Below are 18,813 nucleotides of genomic sequence, written 5' to 3'. Positions count from 1 at the left end.
GGGTCTGTGGGGTTTTCCTGCCCCAAGGGGGTTTTGGGTGTTGCTTGGGGTGGTACCGTGTGTCAGTGGGGTCACCCCATGGGGACGTGGAGTCCCAGATGGCTCCGTGCTGGGGTTATTGAGCCTGGAGAAAGGAGGCTGAGGGGGGACCTCATGGCTCTCTACAACTGCCTGAAAGGAGGGTGGAGAGAGGTGGGGATGGGTCTGTTCAACCAAGGAACATGTGACAGGACAAGAGGAAATGGCCTCAGGTTGCACCAAGGGAAGTTTAATTTGGATATGAGGAAGAATTTCTTCAGTGAAAGGGTTCTCAGGCACTGGAAGGGGCTGCCTAGCGGGGTGGCTGTGTCACCACCCTTGGAGGTATTTAAAAGACAGGTAGATGGGGTGCTCAGAGATATGGTTTCGTAGTGGGCAGGTACAGTTGGACTCAATGATCTCAAAAGTCTTTTTCAACCAAATGATTCTATGATTCTATCCCTCATGTGGGACTGCAGCCCCGTGGGTTTATGATCTGCAGCACACATAGAAAGCTTTGGGTGATACTCCCCGCTGACACTGTGCTCCTGGATCTTAGTCAGAGAAGGGCATTTCATGCCTTCATTAATTATGTCCTGCTTTCAAATCCCCCTCCTTATTTAGCCCGTGTCTGTGCTCGGCATCCCAGATGGATGGCAGCTCTTCCTGGGTAACTTGGCAAAAGCGAGCACGTCCTGAGCAGCCCAGCACGAAGCTGACAAACACGGGTATCAACGACTGCTTCTATTTCTGGCTGTGTTACTACGCCCTGAGAGCTTTTCCTTGTGTGCTTTGGTCTCCAGCTTGTGAGTGGTGACAGGGTAACCTGTTAAAGCTCCCACCAAGCCAGTGGTTGCTGAAGCTTCTCCCCCTTCCCAGGGACTTCCCCAGCCTGTAGGAAAGGGTCTGCAGGGATCAGTTGCCCAAGCCAGTTTTAATGAAAGCCCATCTTTGCTCTTCACCAGCAGCACGGGGTATAGTAAGCCTCAGACATAAACTCAGGGTGGATGGTGTAGCTGCCTCTCCGGACTCCTCCTGTCGTGCTGAAGTGGCTTGTGTCCCACCTAGGAGAGCAGAAAAAGTTATCAGCCACAAGAGGACAAAACTCTGTTGAGGAAAAAGAGCAGAAAACCTGCTTCTGGCTGCCAGCATTGCTTAGGGGTGAGCAGCAGACACACAGCTGTCCCCATCCACTTTGGTGTGTGTCTTTGAGTGCTGAGGCTAAAGTGAAGATCAGGTGGAAGAGCTGAAGCTCCCTGGCCATCTCAGTGAGCTGCTTCCAGCAGGTCTCCTACCCTGTAAACACCCACTCCCTCTTGCACTGTCCTTTTCCTAAAAGCTTCATTCCCAGCATCATGCCAGTCTAGTAAAATCTATTTCTCAGTGTAGAAGACCTTGAGAAACACCTCACCAAGGCTCAGGCATAGGAACATCTGTGGGGAACCCAGTGCTCCCTGATTGTTCTTGTTGTTTGGTTTTAGTTTCTGGGCTCAGGAATTTAAAGCAAATTTCTGCAAATTTTCTGCAAACCCTGATGCCTAATTTGGGTCCGCAGGGGGTTGATGCAGTAGCAGAGTGATGACTAAGCTGTTTGAACAGCCTCCCCTCTCCCCTTGCTGTTTCTCCTGGGCTGAAAAAAGCTGCCTCAGCAGTGGAGACATCCTAAAGGCAAACATATGGGGATTAAAAGTGTTGCTGGACCTGCAGCGGGTGAAGGACAGGGCTGATTACCGCATAATGAACAGCGTGGCCAGGGAACAGGTTCTTGGATAAGAAGAGCAAACAATGAAAGCAGAAAATAGAAGAGCAGCACAAGAAACATCGATGTGGCCCCAAAATCTGGGACGTGCTAAGCTACACACAGCTGGGCTCAGGGGTGCCAGCAAAATTTCAGGTACCATGCAGTCCCAAGGACTGCTGGATGAGACCAAGCATAGAAACACCTGTCCTGAGAGTAAATTTGGCAACTGCTTATCCACAGGCAGCAACAACATGCTCCACAGCCCAGCATCGCAACAGTGTCCTGCCCTCCCTGGTCATGTCCACCTAGCCTGTGAGATGGAGTTTCAGCAGCTGCATCACTGCCTACATGGGCACCGTGTTGGGACCTGCCACCCCTTGGGGTCTGCACTCTGCACCATCATTCCCAGAATAACCCTCTGAGCAATTTGGCATAAAACAGTAATAAGAAGAGAGCTAGTGGCTGGCTGGCATTAGGAAAAAATAACAGACTTTTCTGAGAGCAACCGACTTGGAGCATTCCCCACACTGAACCCGTCTGCACCTAGGGCTCCTGTATGGACAGAATGGCTGGAGGTGATGTGCAGGTGTACAGAACACTGCTCTGTGGCTGTAGCTGCAGTATGGGTGGCTCCTGGAAGAGACAGAGGAGGCAGGGTGAGTCGTGGCTCTAAAGACAAGGGGGGTCATGTCAACCCCAACTCAACCCATCCCAACCCAAGGCAACTCATCCCCACCCAACCCAAAGCAACCCATCCCATCCCATCCCATCCCAACCTTACAGCAGTCTCTTCTATTTCATGGAGATGCCTTCTGATGGCAGCAGCTGCATCAGAGTAGTAGTCTATCCCTTGCAGGCAGTAGTGGCGCCCAGAGCAGGGGCTGTAGTAGCTGTGGAAGGGTCTCCTCCCCGTCACAGTGTACACGGGCTGCAGGGATGGCAGCAAGTGCAGCACGTCTGCAAGTGGAGGGATGGTGAGGGTAAGGGTGAGGAGGAGCAGCCAGCCTGCCACCTGGACGGACACCAGCATGGCACAGGCACAGCCAGAGTACAGGGAGAGCGTAGTTACCAGATCGTCTGAGGCAGGTAGATTTTAGGGGGTACAGCACAGGTGGTCTGTGCAGGCAGGTCTCCATCCTTGTCTCCTGCAAGGAGCGATGGCAGCTCTTGCAGGATTGCCACCCTTTCATTGCAGAGCCCAAGGTGCTGGCAGCACCCGAGGTGGCTCCAGCTTGGGGGGTCCGGGGGGCTGCACTCTACCTTGGGCAGGAGGGTGAGGTAAGAGGAGTAGTTATTCCATGCTGTGCTGTGGTAGGGACCTGTTCTCCAGCTGATGTATTTGTCCTCGTTGACAAAAACTGGGTTGTACATCCCTGCAATGCAAAAGCAACAGGCAAGTGTGTCCTATGGTGCTGGAGGTGTGGGGGGATGGATGGAGAGTCCTGACCGTTCCCCGTCTCTCCCAAATGCAATGCCATGGGGCCAGGGGCATGTCAGTGGGGCTGCTCCCACGTCCTTCGTAAAGATCTGTGATGGAGGTGACACCCACCACTTCCAGCTTGTTGGTCACTCATCCCTGCCCACACAACCTTGGTCCCTGGGGCTATGGGGTGCCAGAAGAGTGTCCCCCAGGCAGCACCTATCACCAGGGGGTATTTAGGGGCCACCAAGGGAGAGAACCCTGGGGACCTGTGGACATTGCTGGGACAAGGACAGTCAGTGCCGGGATGTGCGGCTGCAGCAAAGCCACAAGTGCAGGTGCCGAGGGAGGGTCCCTTTGCCACTGTGGTGGGGATGCAGGATGCAAAAGAGGGGATGAACAGAACCTCTGCCAGCACCTTCAGCCCCCCCAACCCCATGGGGATGTGCCCTGTGTGACACAGAGGGACAGTTGGGACTTTGGTGGTACCTTCAGACCTGGCCAGCCAGTACTTCTCAGGCCAGTAGGCAGCGTGGTCGATGGTTTTCCTGAAGGATTCCTCCCTCTCCAACTTAACCAGCTGACTGGGCGGACCTTGGCTTGCTGGATTTTGCACCGGGGGCGCCGTTAATCCCTACGGACAGTGGGGAGAGACACCCAGGCCATGTGGCAGCACCTGCCTTTGCAGGCGTTGGGGCACACAGTGAAACCAATTACTGAAAAGGGTCTAATGCTGGAGACACAGCTGGAGATCTGAGCACCAAGCCCCCCTTTGCAGTGGGTGAGCATGGAGGTCATAGCAGCACCATGGTCCTCGCCCCAAAGCTTCCTGGTTGCCCAAAACTGGGAGATGGAGAATGGCTGGGCATCACTGGCTCCTCTACCCCTGCACCCAGGGTGTCCATAGGCACCTGGGTGCTTTGCAGAGTGGGAGACAGGGTGGATGTACTGGGGCTGCCGGGTATGGGGCCAGCAGAGGTTGGGAAAGGAGTGATGGGATCAAATCAGTGTCCCACAGCTGGAGTCTTGTGGGACAGACAGGTGCTCTGGTTGCATAAGCTGGTTGCTGTCCCTGCACAGTGGAGACATCCTTCCCCATGCCCTCTGCTGGTTCCCTCATTATAATGCACACGCTAACGAGGCTTCAAGAGATGAGCCAGTTCGCAGCGTGCTTTGCATCGGAGCCTGCATGCTTGTTAGCCTCCGTGGGGAAAGCTGCATATCCCACAGACACCCCTCGCAGTGAGGCCACGGTTCAGGTATCCTTCTTCCTCCAAGAGCAGGGCTGGGAGGGGTTTTTCGGTGCTCAGATCTTCCCCTGGCCCTTCACATGGTCCCTTGGCATGGAAGGCCTCGGGCTGGAACTGAGCTGAGCCTGGGAGCCGTGTGTTGGAGCAGCTTTTGGACCCACCCCATCACCATCATGTAACACAGCAGCCCTGCGTTGAGCCCTGCCACTGCCTTAATTTTCCCTTCCCCAGCAGATCCCTTCCCCTGTGCATTCTGAAACCTACTGATGGATAGGGCTGATGTGTGAGAGCTTGTACTAGTGATCACCAGGACAAGAAGCCAGTGAGCACAGGCCATGGCGTATCAAATGGTACCCTAAGCAGGGACCGTGACCCCCCCATTACACACACACAGTGAGGTACTCCATGCATCCCCATGCCACCGTCCTGCCCAGCAGTGAGCATCCGCAGCTGAGTAGGGGTAGAAAGCCCGAGGTCTCCTCCTCCCACGGCATTTACCTTTGTTACAAACTTGTTTTCTTTCCAGAGCTCCTGTAAAGCCCGTTCCTGGGTGTTCTTTCTGACAGAGCACGGTGGGCGGTAGGAGTCGGTGTAAGTGCTGATGGGGGTCTTGTGTTTTTTGGAGAAGAGGAACATGGCGCAGCAGCCTGCTGGGACGGGAGCACTTGAAGTCCCAAAGGGTCCTGAGGATGCCCCACTGGATGAGCAGCACTGTGTGGGGTTGGGAGCTTGCAGCCCACACAGGAAAGGGAACGGGGCTGCTCCTACCACTCTGCCAGCCCAGGGTGGTGCTTTTATCATTGGTGATGTCATAGTGTGAGAGCTGGGGAATTTGGTGGCTTTCTGTCAGTCCCATAGCTACACTCTGGTTCTAACCCAGGGCACAGGAATTGCTGCCTGCATCTCTCCATGAGCTGCACCCTCCTGCCTTTGTCCTGGCACCAGGCTTCCTCCCCTCCTGCAGTCAGTTACATCAAAAACAGTAGGAAACAATTTCAGCTGGTCCTAGTCAAGGTAATTTTATCTTGGGAGGTGCAGAAGCAGTGGTTGTGGCTTTTCCAGCCCCTCTCCCGTATTTCCTTGGAAATCCTGCAGCAACACAGCACCACACCAGTGTCTGGAACAGCACCAGGCCACTATCCTGGCCTGCTGGGGTAGCCAGGGAAATTCCAGAGAAGGGCAACCGAGCTGGGGAAGGGTCTGGAACACAAGTGTGATGAGCAGCAGCGGAGGGAACTGGGATTGTTGAGCCTGGAGAAAAGGAGGCTGAGGGGAGACCTCATGGCTCTCTACAACTGCCTGAGAGGAGGGTGGAGAGAGGTGGGGGTGGGTCTGTTCAACCAAGGAACAGGTGACAGGACAAGAGGAAATGGCCTCAAGTTGTGCCAAGGGCAGTTTAGATTGGATCTGAGGAAGAATTTCTTTCCTGGAAGGGTTCTCAGGCATTGGAAGGGGTTGCCCAGGGCAGTGGTGGAGTCCCCATCCCTGGAGGGATTTCAGAGTCATGTAGACATAGTGCTGAGGGACAGGGTTTAGTCAACAAGTCAGTGTGAGGTTAATGATTGGACTTGATGATCTTAAAGGTCTTTTCCAACCTGGTCAATTCTGTGATTCTGTCTCCTCTTTTTAATTAAAAAGCTGGATTTAGGTGATCCTTTGTGGCTTCTTTGCTCTTTTGTCCCAAGTGATGGGCTCTGCAGTCAGTGAGTGATCCTCATCCATCCCAGTGCAGAGAGGCAGCAGGGGTAGCCAGGGAGGGATTTGCATGAGCTGGGTTTGCTTTTCCCCAAGCTGGGGAGTGGAGCAGAAATCCCTGCCACCGCAGAAACCCCGCTCTGGTCTGGCTTGTCACACAGTGCCAACTCAGAGCCCTGCTCTTCTCTGCCTCCAGCCCCTCTGCTGACACATTTTTGGAGATGACCAGTGAAGACCCTGTCCATCATGGCAGGGTGGACGCCAACCTCTCCCCCATCCTTCCCCCCCCAAAAAAAAAGGCTCCCCAGCACTGCTGTGTTTGCTGTGGGGGACGGTGGGGCTGGGCAGCCTGGGGCATTCAAATGCCTCCAGGCAAATGTGATTAATGCACCATTAGAGATTAAATGAAGAAAACGAATTGCCATTGATTTTCAGATCCCACATGGTTTCTGAGCCAGCCTTAGGCTCTCCATCAGCCTCATCCCCTCCTGGGAGCCATGGGAGGCTGGGAAGAAAGGATGGACATGGGGCTGCTGGCCCTCTTACCTCAGCTCCAAAGCCTTGGAGCACCCCAGGACACAGATCTGGGGAGCACTGCTCTACAGAGAGGTGCAGTCCAAGCCTCTTGGTTGAGTGGGGACTTATCCTGCAGCAGACCAGCTGCCAGCATGAGCCACTGACCCCCCATGGCTGTCCCTTGTCCCCTGCAGTCCTTGGGGTTTCCAGTTGCTGGTGTTGGATTCTAAAATCAGTGCTTGCTTGGCTCTTGTGCCAACAGCTTCAAGGGGCAGAAATGGCTGCAATGCTGGAAAAAAGGTTATTTCACCCATTGGTGTTACACAGATCCAGCACGTCTTTCTGCTTCTGTCACAGTCCAGATGCAGGGGCTGGGTCCAGCCTGACACCTTCCCACTGCCTTGGGGAGAATCATTTCCTAAATGCTGGCTGTGGGGGCTGGCTGGCCCCACGATGGCACAGCTCCACACCAGCTACTTCTACTGCACCCAGGCAGGCTGGTATTGACTGTGGCAGGAAGGCTGGCATCCTGATTTCAGTATCTGCAGTTCCTGAGGGCTCAGAGAAGGTGGTGCAGTTCATACCCTCTCACCCCGATTCGCTCCAATGAGAAAGGCTGGCAGGCTGTTTTTCATATGTATGCTTTTTAATATCATTAATTCTGTTACACTACACACAACCAGTAACAATGATAAATACTGCAATGGAAATGTTAAAAAAAATATTATACATGTTTCATGTTTTTTGAAAAAAAAAAACCAACAAAAAACCAACCCACATTTTTAAATAAATTAATGCATAAAACTGATGGTAGAAAAAAGAAAGCCCAAAACAAACCACAACACAACTGATCTGTTTAAGGCAATACTCTACGTGGACAGGAACAGAAGTACAACAGTGTGCTACATGTTCTGATCAGGAAAAAAAGAAAAGAAAAAAAAAACCCCATAAAGATGCAGACTGATGCTTTGGGAGTGAAAAAACTCCCAAAACCAGATAATAAAACCAATGGCCAAGTTAAGTGCAGCATTAATACACTCTGCATGTCAAATGATTAGCAGGTTCCTAACATGGACTAAGGTCAATCTACAACAAATTTACCATCCTAATTAAAAGGTTATTCAGGTCAAACTCTACATTTAACTCTACTTTGCATTTGGCTGTTTCAGCTATGTTTCACTATATGCAAGGACAGGTGGAAATCAATCTCTTGCTCTGAGATTAACACAAAGGTCAGGAGGTCTCTCCTCCTGAAAGATATTTCAATTAAATACATCCAAAAAGGATCTTGCTTTCAGTGACCCCTCAAATGCCTCCTGCCACCCCCTCCCCTGGGGCACCAGGCACCACATGGGGAAAGGAGACCTGGGAAGCATTTGCTTGGGTGGAGCTTTTTTCCAAAGGAAGTGTAGATTTGATCTGGACTCGGAGTGCTGTTTCCCTGTCTGCCAGAAATGTCTATCTGGAGCCTGCCGAAAGCACTTTGCCAGCATGGGATAAACCCAGCCTGTATCCAGGCTCCGGATACAGCCATGGTATTTGCTATTAAGGTTAGTGAGAAGCTCCATACCTGCCTGGACAGCCAATTGACCCCCATTATTAATTAATGGAGCCCAGAACTTGGCCACTGGGAAGTGGACAATAATAATAATAATAATAATGCCAAAAAATCCCCCTCTCCCTCAAAAATGAAAAGGGACAGTAGCCACTTCCTGCCAGCTTTCCCCAGTGGATCCCCATCAGCTGCCACCTACGCAAGTTTGGCAGTGCCAGATTTCACCAGCATCGACCCTGTACATTCCTGGTAAGGTGCATGTCTGCAAGGTGCTGCCAGGGGGCAAGGGAGCCCCTTGGGACATGGTCAGAGCCTCCTGTACTGCCCTGCTAGACTGCGCGCGGAGGAAGCTACAGTACATGAGGAAAGAAGCCCAAGTGGAGCTACTAGACTTGTGATGGCCAACAACTGTTCGGGTGGGAGAGGGGGGATGCTGAACTGGGCTGAGAGTCACTTTGGTGCAACTGCTTCTGACGCTCATCACTAGTGCATGGAGCAGGGGGGGAGGAAAAGCAATTGCTGCTTTGAGAAAAGAGGAATGGAAGGAGGACGTGTGCAATATAACAAGGCTTGCAATTCTGGGACTAACCACTGGACATGGATACCGAAGATTATCTGTGACAACTAGCTATCCTTCTACCATCACTGCTCATTTCCCTGCTTCCTGGTCTGATTCTTCTTCAAGTTTGGGAAGCTGTGGCTGTTTGGCATGATGGCCAGTGCTGACTCTCCCACCCCAGCTCCAGCACAGCGCACAGGGTGACTCAGCTAGAGGATATACAATGAGGTTTGGAAGTCTCATGTTAGGCACCATCAGCTCCACATGTAAGTGGCATCTGCTTTCATACCCTTTGGCAAGCTATTTAATGGTGGCTCACTTCCTTTATTAAACTGCAGGTTTAATAACCTCTGTGGAAGGAGTAAAAATGGTTAAAAATTTGCAAAAAGGGAGGGGAAAAAACCCCCAATTTTTTGAATTTTCTCCCCTGCCAGGATTTCATCCTCTGAAAGTCTTTTTCCCTGCAGAACTACAGCCCCACCAGTGTGTCGTGCAGCATAAGCACAGACAACAGGCATCTCCCCCATGCCCTCTGCTGCAGGTCTCCAGCCCATGCCGGGAGCACATGGGGTGGCAGGCCTAGGACCTGGTGCTTTGGTCCCAGACCTCCAGCAGCACTGAGCCTGACAGTGTTAAGGTGGCTGGCTCGGCTTGCTGGATCACACCAAGGTTTTCCACTAAGCTGGCTAACCCTTAGCCCCACAGCCTTCTGGCAGGTGAAGAGAAAGCCCAGCCTGCTCTTTGGCTCACTCACCACCATGGTTGTTGGCTTTCCCACTGGTCTGATGTTTGCCTTGGGTTTGTCTCAGGACAGAGGCAGCTACAAGCTGAACACAGCTGCTACCGCAGCTTTTCCATGCAAAGAAACTGAGCAAAGAAATCTATGAGCTGGGGATGGAGATGAAGGTGATAAAAACCAGAAAGGCTGTTGTGAAGAGAGCTTGTCCAAGTTTTACAGTTCTCTTCACAGGTCTGTATAACATCTCTGAACAAACTTCATGTCTCCCAAATCATGTAGGCTCGAGGAAGGTGAGTAACAAAGGGAGTCACAGCTTTTTTGGCGTGCAGAAGCAAGAAGGCAGCCTCGGTGGAGAGCAGTACTTCCTGGTGAGCTGGTGGATGGGCAACTATGGGAGAAATGCTGCTTCAGGAGGATAAACATCTCAGCAGGTAATGGGACTTATCTCTGCATGGCCTTTCAGTGGCCTTTTGCCTTCCTGGTGCCTACTGTGCTGGTTTCCAGTGACATGTCTGAGATGGTCACATTTTAATGAGGCTTCTTTTGTACCTTCCACTCCCTGATGGAATGCCATCACCATTTGTTAATATAGAAATGGCTCTACAGATCAGGCACAATCAGCGAGGTGGGCTCCTTCAGGAGCAAATCCATCTTTTGCTGGAGCAGCTTTTTAGAGAAAGAGAAAGGCTCAGAACCACCACTGGTGGCAAATGGGTCTGGGAAGCAATGGGAAGAGCTGCTCTCCACAGGCACCAGGCAAAGCTGCAACCTGTCCTGCCGTTGTCTGTGCTGCTCTGCCACATGGCTTTCTGAGTGGTTGCATGGGCCACGGTGGTTTGCTCCATGTAATCTCAATTAGTGCCCAACCTTTGCCTCCCCAGCAAGCTGACAAAGCTCAGCCAGGCAGCATTTAGCTGCCATGATCCTGGGATTGCAACCAATGTCAAGGGATGCAAAGGCGGGGATGTAGCTCTAATTTTTTGTAAGCAATGCAGCAGCTCAGCTGCATAATACAGGGAGTTAAAACACAGACACCAGCCCCTGTGAGAATCCTGCATTACTCTTATGTAGGTAATCCCAGGTCACAACCTCCTCCTCTATGCCAAATTGCTGTCCCTTCTCCTTCAGGGCTTGTGTGGCTCTGCAACAGAGGTGGGTTTGTCTGATGAGATGTGGTTCAAAGTTTGGAGCAATCCCTTTCACAGGAAAGCCTTGAAATGAAGTGACAAAGATGCAATGTTCTCCTAGAGGTGAAAAGCACCTTAAAATGAAGACCTGCCCATGCCTTCCCTGTAGGTTCAGCCTAGCCCAGCTTGCCCTGTGGCACTGCCTACCTATGCAGATGTTTATTTTGAATGTGTAGCCTGTGCTTGCCGAGCCAAGCACCAGCCAGGTGACAAAGCTTACTTCATTCTAGGTAAGAGTGGCCATACCCCATGTAAGCTTGAAGGGAGAATGGAAAAGTAAAGGAAGAGCGCAGGTAAAACTGCCAGTTTACACCCTCAGGTGTAACATGGATGATAAAAGTAAGAGCATGAAACTGCTGTGGGAATATCCTGAATGAGCCCTTCAGTGCTCTCTTTGCTCCCACCAGCACTCACTATCCCAGTTGCACAAAGTTCCTTACTTCTACTTGCAGGGGATGGTGCTGTTGGCCCATCAAGTCTCCCTGCATGTTCCCTGTGGCAATGTGCAGACTGAGAAGCCAGTTGTGTGAGAGCCAGCTGCCAAGTCACTGGAAAACACATCCGTGCCAAACATCTTCCCCCAAAGCTGTTTAATCTTTCTGTTTAACCTCCACCCCATAGCCTTCTGGCACATGCAAGCAGCTGGTAAAGAGGGGAAAAGCAGAGTAGTACTTTGAAAATATGCGTAAAATTTCTATAGCATGCTTTCTGCATCTTGCTTGCAGAGCTATCCTATCAATGGTGCCTGGAACACACTTGGCAACATCCATGCAGGGTGGTGGTAACATCTTGGGAAGGCACGTTTCTCCTCTGTGCTGCAGAAGGGAATGGACATTAAGAGGGGATGTGACTTGCCTGAGGTTAGAGCGAATGTGTACTACATGCCAACAGCAGCAAGGGACCCCAGATCTCATTTCTGTGCTCTAACAGTCCAGCAGACTCTCTGCATTAGTATTTGGCTGTGGTGCCAGCTTGGAGACACGGTGTTTCTGGTGTGTGCATCTGAAAACGAGCTTTGCTCCCTGCTGGTATCAGCACTGCACTGAGACAGATTAACTCGGACAACTGGGATCTGCCCTAGGCCAAGACAGCACTTGGCAACCTTTCTAGTTACTGCTTGTTTTCCTTTTCCTGCCGTTCCATCTGGTGCCCAGCTGGGTCTTTCCTTTCTTCAAAGGCAACTTCATGTTTCTGTTGAGTCACATACAGGGTGCTGTACTTTTCAAGCCTCCTGCAGGCCATTGTACAGCTTGCAGGCCAGCTCTGCACGGAGAGGAAAGGATTCTGCTCAGGATCACAGACCAATGCGTCAGCCAGCACACAGCTAAGCAGAGCGGGTACCTCCTTTTGGAAAAGGAACTGGAGAGACAAAACTAGAAGCAGCTGAGTCCATCTCGTCCATGGGGGAGCATCCTGAAGTCCCTTTCAAAGTCCATGCAGCAGGCTTGGTGGTCACAAGGAATCTGCAGGCAAGACAGTCAGAACAGCACAGCAGACCCAATGGCCAAGCGTACACGCTGGGGGTAGACATGCAGCAACGTCAGGTACAATCCAGTGGCTCTTCCAAGGGTTGGCTTCAAGATATGTCTGATAAGACATCAAATGAGCCTTTGGGATGGTCACCTGGACATCAGTCTCCTTTCAGCCAAAGTTTATTTATAACCACCAGAAAAGCAGCCTAGACTAAGCTATCTAAAGACCTTCCTCAACAGTAGGAGGATGTTCCTCCTCACACAGCCATCTGGAAATGGGGAGTTTGCAGAACAGAGAAAGAGAGTTGAGTGCTGAGACCCTGGAGTTCAAAGCCGGCTCACATTAAAGGGCAAAATTAACATCTGATGAAAGGGCTTGCTTCAACTCAGGTAATTTGGTGACTGAAATTACATAAAATCCTAACAGAAAGCCAGTCTGGCTTTAGGAGGCATCAAATGCAAATTCCTTTGTGGAGGCACCAGTATCAATATCCTTAAATCCTATTTGCATGGTAATTTAGATGAACAATGATGTAGCCTTTCATACTTTATAGCGCTCCTCCCCTTGGTATTCTGTACAGCTTTGGACTGAAAATGGGGCCTGAGAAGACCATCTGGTTTGATGTAGAGACTGGAACAAGGACCAATTTGCTTTCTTGCATGCAATCTGCATTTAGGAGAGTGCCCAGCAGCTCTGCAGATTTTAGGGCTTTATAATGCTGCGACAGAGAGTCAGGGTTTGTGCTCTTTGCTCTTGCCTTCTCCAGGCCATGGTGGCAGAGACTGGTCTAAGGTGAGCAGTGTCAGAACGGCCATGTAGAAATCACTGCAATGTACCCTCCAGCAAGGGCACAAGGAAAACCTTCTGGCTGAAGCAAAGGTCTGACCCTGAGACCAGATAGGGAGAGCCATCCCAGTCTGCAGTTAATATATAATGCCAGCTGTCCAGCATATTCCATAACGAGCCAACAAACATGCCCCATGGTCATAACCTGCCCAAGGGACTGTGGTTCAGAAGGGTTAGTGTTCAATTTTCTATGATAGCCACATGTGCATTGCCTTAATCCATTCAGCTTTCCTGATAATGACCTTACACAGGTAACTACTTTCCCCCACCCTTTCTACTTTATTCCCCTAATAAAATATATGAACACAAAGCATAGAGAGGAGAAGCCAAAAAATTGCCATTTTATGGTCCTGTACTGTCACGACAAACCAGCTAGTTGTGCAACCAGCTCCTGTGCACAGGGAAAACCACTTGGCTTGTGCGTCAGTCTGTCCTCCAAAGCACTGCATGTAACATTTAAATTCATCTCCCTTCCTCCCTAAAGGGTTGTGCTAGAAGCAGATGCACATCACACAATGCAAAGGGCTGAGGGCAGTTGCAGGGTTGTGGAATGCCTCAGAGCACACGGCAGGCAAAAACCAGCAATAGGGACAATAAAAGGATTTGGTTGTGGTGCCATGGGGCAGTGGTTCTCAGGGAAGGTCTGTCCTTCAAAGGGGAGGCATTAACCCTGGGAGATACAGTGTCAGGAAGCCTCATTCTGTCTTAGATCGAACATGATGGCATCATGACGGGTACCTGTGGGACCTGCAGTCCTCCACAGCTGACCCATGTAAACAGATGGCTTGTTGCTCTAGCAGGCACACTGAAATGCTCTGAGCTCCTGAGCAAGGGCTGTGGGAAAGGCTGAGTGTGTGCAGCCTGGCTGGAAGGCACAGAGACTGACCCAGGAAGATAAATGTGATGAAGACATTGCATGGTACCAATGCTGAACTGCAAAGTCCCTCTTTAGAAGAGTGAAGATTTAAAGAGACTCAGTCATGTTTTACAGGATTTGGTTTGACCACAGTGTTTCTGTTAGGTTTTGTCTACATTCCTCATTAAAGGAAAAAAAATTAAAAGATGGAATGTTTTTTCCCCTTTATGTTTTCTTTCTACACAGAGTTGTTAGAGCTCTTCCCTCACCTCCAGAAAACTTGCTAACCTCAACCTAAGCTAGCACTGGAGAGGAAAGCAGGCACATGAAGGAAGAAACAAAGAATTGGAGACCTGATGCTTTGTGCTTCTTTAGAAATGTTTTGGAAATACTTCCCCTCAGCATTACCAGGTGGTGAGAAAGGGAGAAGAATTCACTTGAAGAACACTCTTCATAGAGGAGCTGGCAAATTAACCAGCACCTCTACATGGGGAGTCAGGGATGCTCAGTAAACAGCATCACTCAGTCCTCTTTCCATGGCCAGGAGCCAGTGTGGCAGCACACTGTTTTAGGGAGGGAGGTACAAACATAGCTTTAACAGTTGCCCATACCAGCTAGTGAATAATAAAGCCCAGGAATCTTGTGTGCCTGCTCTTTTGCTCATGCTGTGCATGGTATCATGCTTTGCACTGTGCAGAGTGAAACACCAGGATGTTAAATAAATCTCTTCCTAATCATGAAGAGGACTTCTTAAAGACTCAGCTCACTTTATGCAAATTTCAGATGGAGGATCTGTCTGAGTGGAGCTGAGGCTCTAACCAGTGACTCAGGAATTCTGATGGAAAGCTTCGAATTGCCCTTGCTTTTTCTGTTCCCCAAGCTATAACAGAACAAATGACCCAAGGCAGGCAGTCCCTCCTCCTGGCAGGGCAGGAAAATGCAGTCATGCCTGTGGCAAAAGAATTGAAAACCAAGAAAAATGCCAGCCCATCCCTCACCTGAGCCCTGCATATGCTGAATCCAGCAGCATAAGACCAGCCAGGGAGAGGACATGTTTCATAATTCCAGAAATTATTTTGTATTCAAAACAATCTGCTGGTGAACTGGCAAGTCAGTCCAAATCTAATGTAATGCCGGGTTTCCTGACTGTTCCAGCACCAAATAAACACAATTGCTCCTAACATGGGATAGCTCTAACACAGACCAAACCTGGTTCACAAGTGGGCAGAGACAGGATAAAGAGTAGTTTCCTCTCATGGGTTTTTTTCAGCTTAAACTGTTCATTATTTGACTGTTGCTGAAAACTCCCCACAGGTTTGACACCACCACAGAGATGCCTTCAGTGTTAACAAATCTCTCCTACAGGCACCAAGAGATGCAATGTCAACAGAATATCAACAGTTGAGCACTGTAAAAACATGCTTTCTTCAACTAGCTTTTCCAGCACTGACCTTCAGACTGTACAGCTCTAGTCCTGTCTCCTGCAGGACTCATTTTTCCTTTGTTGAACAAAGTTTAAGATTTTTGGAAGCAGATGGGTCTCATGGGAATTAAATACAGGCTGAAGTCATTATACGTGACTGGACTGAACTCAGGAGCATGGTACTCTTGGGCAAGGGCTGAATCCCTGAAGAGCACGGATGGATTGCAGATCAAATCTGATGTGTTTGGTGATAATTTAATGTGGAGCTAAGGGTAGATTGCATTGGATACGTGACACGACAGCTCTAGCTAGTACTGAATCACAGTGAAATGTCACTTATTTGTCCTCTTTGCAAGTGAATGAATTGTGTCATGTTAGTCCTGGCTAGCCTTGCCATAAGAAAGTGTGCCCTGCTCCATTCCCATTCCTGTGCCCCAGTTAAAGTATCATTTTGGTTATGCAAATGGATCATGTTTAGTGAATGAATTAAGAACTGACCTCCTCTTACTGGTAAAACCCCCTGACACCTCAGACTCACCCCTGATCTTGTAAATGGATTGGTTTTGGTGGGTAGGATTACCTGCAGCCCCATCTGACCCTTCCTATTCTGGTATAGACACCTTAAAAAATATCCCCAGTGCCTACACCAACCAAGGAAGTATCTCTGGAACCACCTGTATTCGCTCTCCAGACCAGTCAGTTCTGCCAGGCACTGCCTGGCACTTTGAACAACTTCTCTTTTGTTTAACCATATTTTAAAATAACTTAACCAATCATAAAATGAATTTTTTGGTTTCTCCTGGCTCCATGAACACAAAGAGGTGCACGTCCTACCATAGGAGGAAGCAATGGCTGTTAAGTTTTACAGTTATAGTGGAAAGCACTGATCACAGCCTGCCGGCCTCACTACTGGATGTGACAGGCGGTGGAGGAGGTGGCTTGGCAACACATGCAGGTAGGGTTGACCGATTTAGGGGGGATTAGGTCGAGGTCCTCGTCATCTGGGATCTCATCTAACCGGTACCCATCCTTTAGCAGCTGGATGTTCAAGTCTTGGTTGATCTGCTACAGACAAAGAGACAAACAGTCAAACACTTGAGACTTCTTACTTCTGACAGTTGGAAAATGAAGGAGGTCTCTTATTCTGGAATGTATTTCCCCATCATTAACAGCTGCCCCATTAATGAAACAGTCCCAGTTTTTGACCACAGGTGAGGGATGCCTTCTGTTCTAGCTTATTCCAGAAAAGGAATATCTAGGGTGAGATATGCCAGAGTAGCAAGTCAATACACTATTTTATTCTGGAATAACGTTTCCATGAAGACAAGCCCTCATTTAACATAATGTAATAATAATGTTAATAAACCAACTGACAGCTGGGCAGTCCCTCCTCTCAGTCCAGGGCACTCTATAGCAGCTGAAAGTTGATAAAGCCTCTTGGCTCTTTGTAATCTCAGATTCAAGTGCTTTCTAACCAGATCTGGATGAACAACACTTCATCAGGGCTCAGAGACAGCCTAGATCATTTGATTTGGTCCCCTCTCTTGGCTTTTTCTCTGTGTTTCAGATGTATTTTGCCCAAGTAAGGGATACAAAGGAAAGTTTTTTTGCAGAATGGCTGCTCAGCACCCTGGATGTAAAATCAGATTCCGTAGAAGCAGTAGCCAGAGGCTGAGCAACTAATTCAGGAGAGAGTTTGGGAATATATTCAGAAACAATGCAGAGGCATTAACAAGGCTGAGCTTCCTGCCTTTTCTCTTTGAAAGGACAAGAGTTCATATCTGCAAATCCTCCCTGGAATTTCTGCTTGCTCCAAGTAAACACAGGCTGGGTGACCCTGACCACCCCAAGAACTGGAAATCACAGCACACCCTCAGGTCCTCTGTTTGTGTCCTTGGCACGCATATGGTTGCTGAGCTGGTATGACAGACAAGTTGATGCTTTTGCACCACATGGGCCAACACTGCAGGACTAAGCAGAACAGGGAAAGGCTTAAGTGAAGCCAAAGGTACCTGTGAAGACAGCCGACAGGCAGATCTCTGTGCCACGGCAGCATGGGGACAGAGCTAACTGAATCACCAGGGAACAAAGAAACATGACAGCATCTGCCATGGCCCCTTCCAGACTCACAGTGTCTACACCGCTGGTAAATTCATTGTGTGCAGTACAAGGCCACTCTAAGCCATTTCTGGCTGCTCTACTATTAGCATTCATAGCAAGGATGGAAGGAGAGAGCATAACTCACCTCAGCTGATGAGTATCCCGAGGAGGAATATCTGGACATGTCAAAGTCATCATCACTGCAGGGAAGGACAAGATATAGCAAAGAAGCAAATAGTTAGAGAGACCTGCGTTCCCTGGTTAGCCCTTTTCTTCTCATGCTGTGAAGCTGTCCTTGAGGCACAGAAAAGTTACATCAAGGGAGCATGGAGAGCAACTTTCATCTGTGACCTTCAGATCTTTCCATCACAGTGCTCTTTACTCATGTCTCTTCCTACTTGTTTACACAGAGAGACCAGTTACAGCACGTGCCAAAGGGCACAGCAAGGAAGAGAAAGAGCAGCTTGCAAGAGCAGTTTCAACAGGAGTTCGCTTCATTGCTGCACTCTGGCGTGAAAACTCGCTCACACCTAATTTATATCATCTTACTGACACTTTGCATACCTGTCCGTGTCCAGGGCTACCAGTGGCTTTTCATCTGGACTCTGGTCTAATGACGAGTAGCCCTTATTGGGAACGACAAGCCTGAAATAATTAAAAGTTGTCTGTTAACCACACAGTAAAACTCAGTACTGCACACAGCCTAGGGCAAAGCTATATGATAGTTAAGCTTTCCTCATTTCACTTCCTTGCAAGACTTTATCAGTGAAGACATTTAAATGGGTGCAATTCAGAGGAAGTGAGCTCCATCTCTGGATAGTTTAGAGCACCTTCATAACGATGAACACTGGACATGCCCTGGGAATATGCTCCTCCTTGGAAGAAAAAAACATTGGGACACTCCATGCTTCATTCTGGTGAACCCGTTTGACTAGCTCTACTTGTTGTATCAGATTGCTCATTTTTGTGTTGCTTTTTTTCCCCTTGCAATTAATACATGACACTAGCAATAAGTAAATAGGAGAAGGAGGCTAGGGGAAGGCAGAGGCTCAGTGCTTCTACTGTCTACTATTGGAAATCAGGGATGTGGTCTTTCTGCCTGAGTCCTTACCCAGTCCCTGCAACACAACACTTCTCAGGTCTCTGTCCTAAATTTAGTAATATGAGAAACATGAGCTGGTGGGTGCAGTGTAAGAGCCCAGTCAGACTAGCACTTTTAAAATCCCATTATTTTATAATGACTTTCACTTCATCAGAAGTGTTACAGAGTGTAACGATGACTTTGCACCTTTAATTGCCTGAGAGAGTTTGTGAAATGGGATACAGGCTTCAGAGCTTCTAGGATAAGGCATTAATACAATGGTGTCTAGTTCACAACAGAGTTCTTTCATCTACAAAACTGCACAAAGACTTTGGTTCATGTTTAAAATAAGAT

At 49.3% G+C, this 18,813-nt stretch overlaps 2 protein-coding genes across 2 annotated transcripts in view; both read right to left on the bottom strand.

Moving 5' to 3' along the window:
* Positions 1–976: 976 nt before the first annotated feature.
* On the bottom strand, positions 977–5,065 carry SPMIP6 (sperm microtubule inner protein 6). Its single transcript, XM_029087206.1, has 5 exons — positions 4,928–5,065; positions 3,669–3,813; positions 3,020–3,132; positions 2,536–2,771; positions 977–1,082 (listed from the first exon to the last, which is right to left on the bottom strand). Exons 1-5 carry the CDS (start codon positions 5,063–5,065, stop codon positions 977–979), a joined length of 738 nt encoding a protein of 245 aa, XP_028943039.1.
* An 11,004-nt stretch (positions 5,066–16,069) lies between these two features.
* FAM219A (family with sequence similarity 219 member A) overlaps positions 16,070–18,813 on the bottom strand; it is a gene marked incomplete at its 5' end in the record, with an annotated part of 6,306 nt that continues 3,562 nt past the window's right edge. Inside the window, 3 exons of the mRNA XM_010176917.1 lie at positions 16,070–16,343; positions 17,524–17,578; positions 17,943–18,023. Coding sequence (XP_010175219.1) covers positions 16,185–16,343; positions 17,524–17,578; positions 17,943–18,023 — 295 coding nt within the window. The remainder of the gene's footprint in view (positions 16,344–17,523; positions 17,579–17,942; positions 18,024–18,813) is intronic.

This window comes from Antrostomus carolinensis, unplaced genomic scaffold (assembly GCF_000700745.2).
Source record: "Antrostomus carolinensis isolate BGI_N321 unplaced genomic scaffold, ASM70074v2 scaffold22791, whole genome shotgun sequence".
Classification (NCBI taxonomy): domain Eukaryota; kingdom Metazoa; phylum Chordata; class Aves; order Caprimulgiformes; family Caprimulgidae; genus Antrostomus; species Antrostomus carolinensis.
This window is presented reverse-complemented; position numbering and strand designations above follow the sequence as displayed.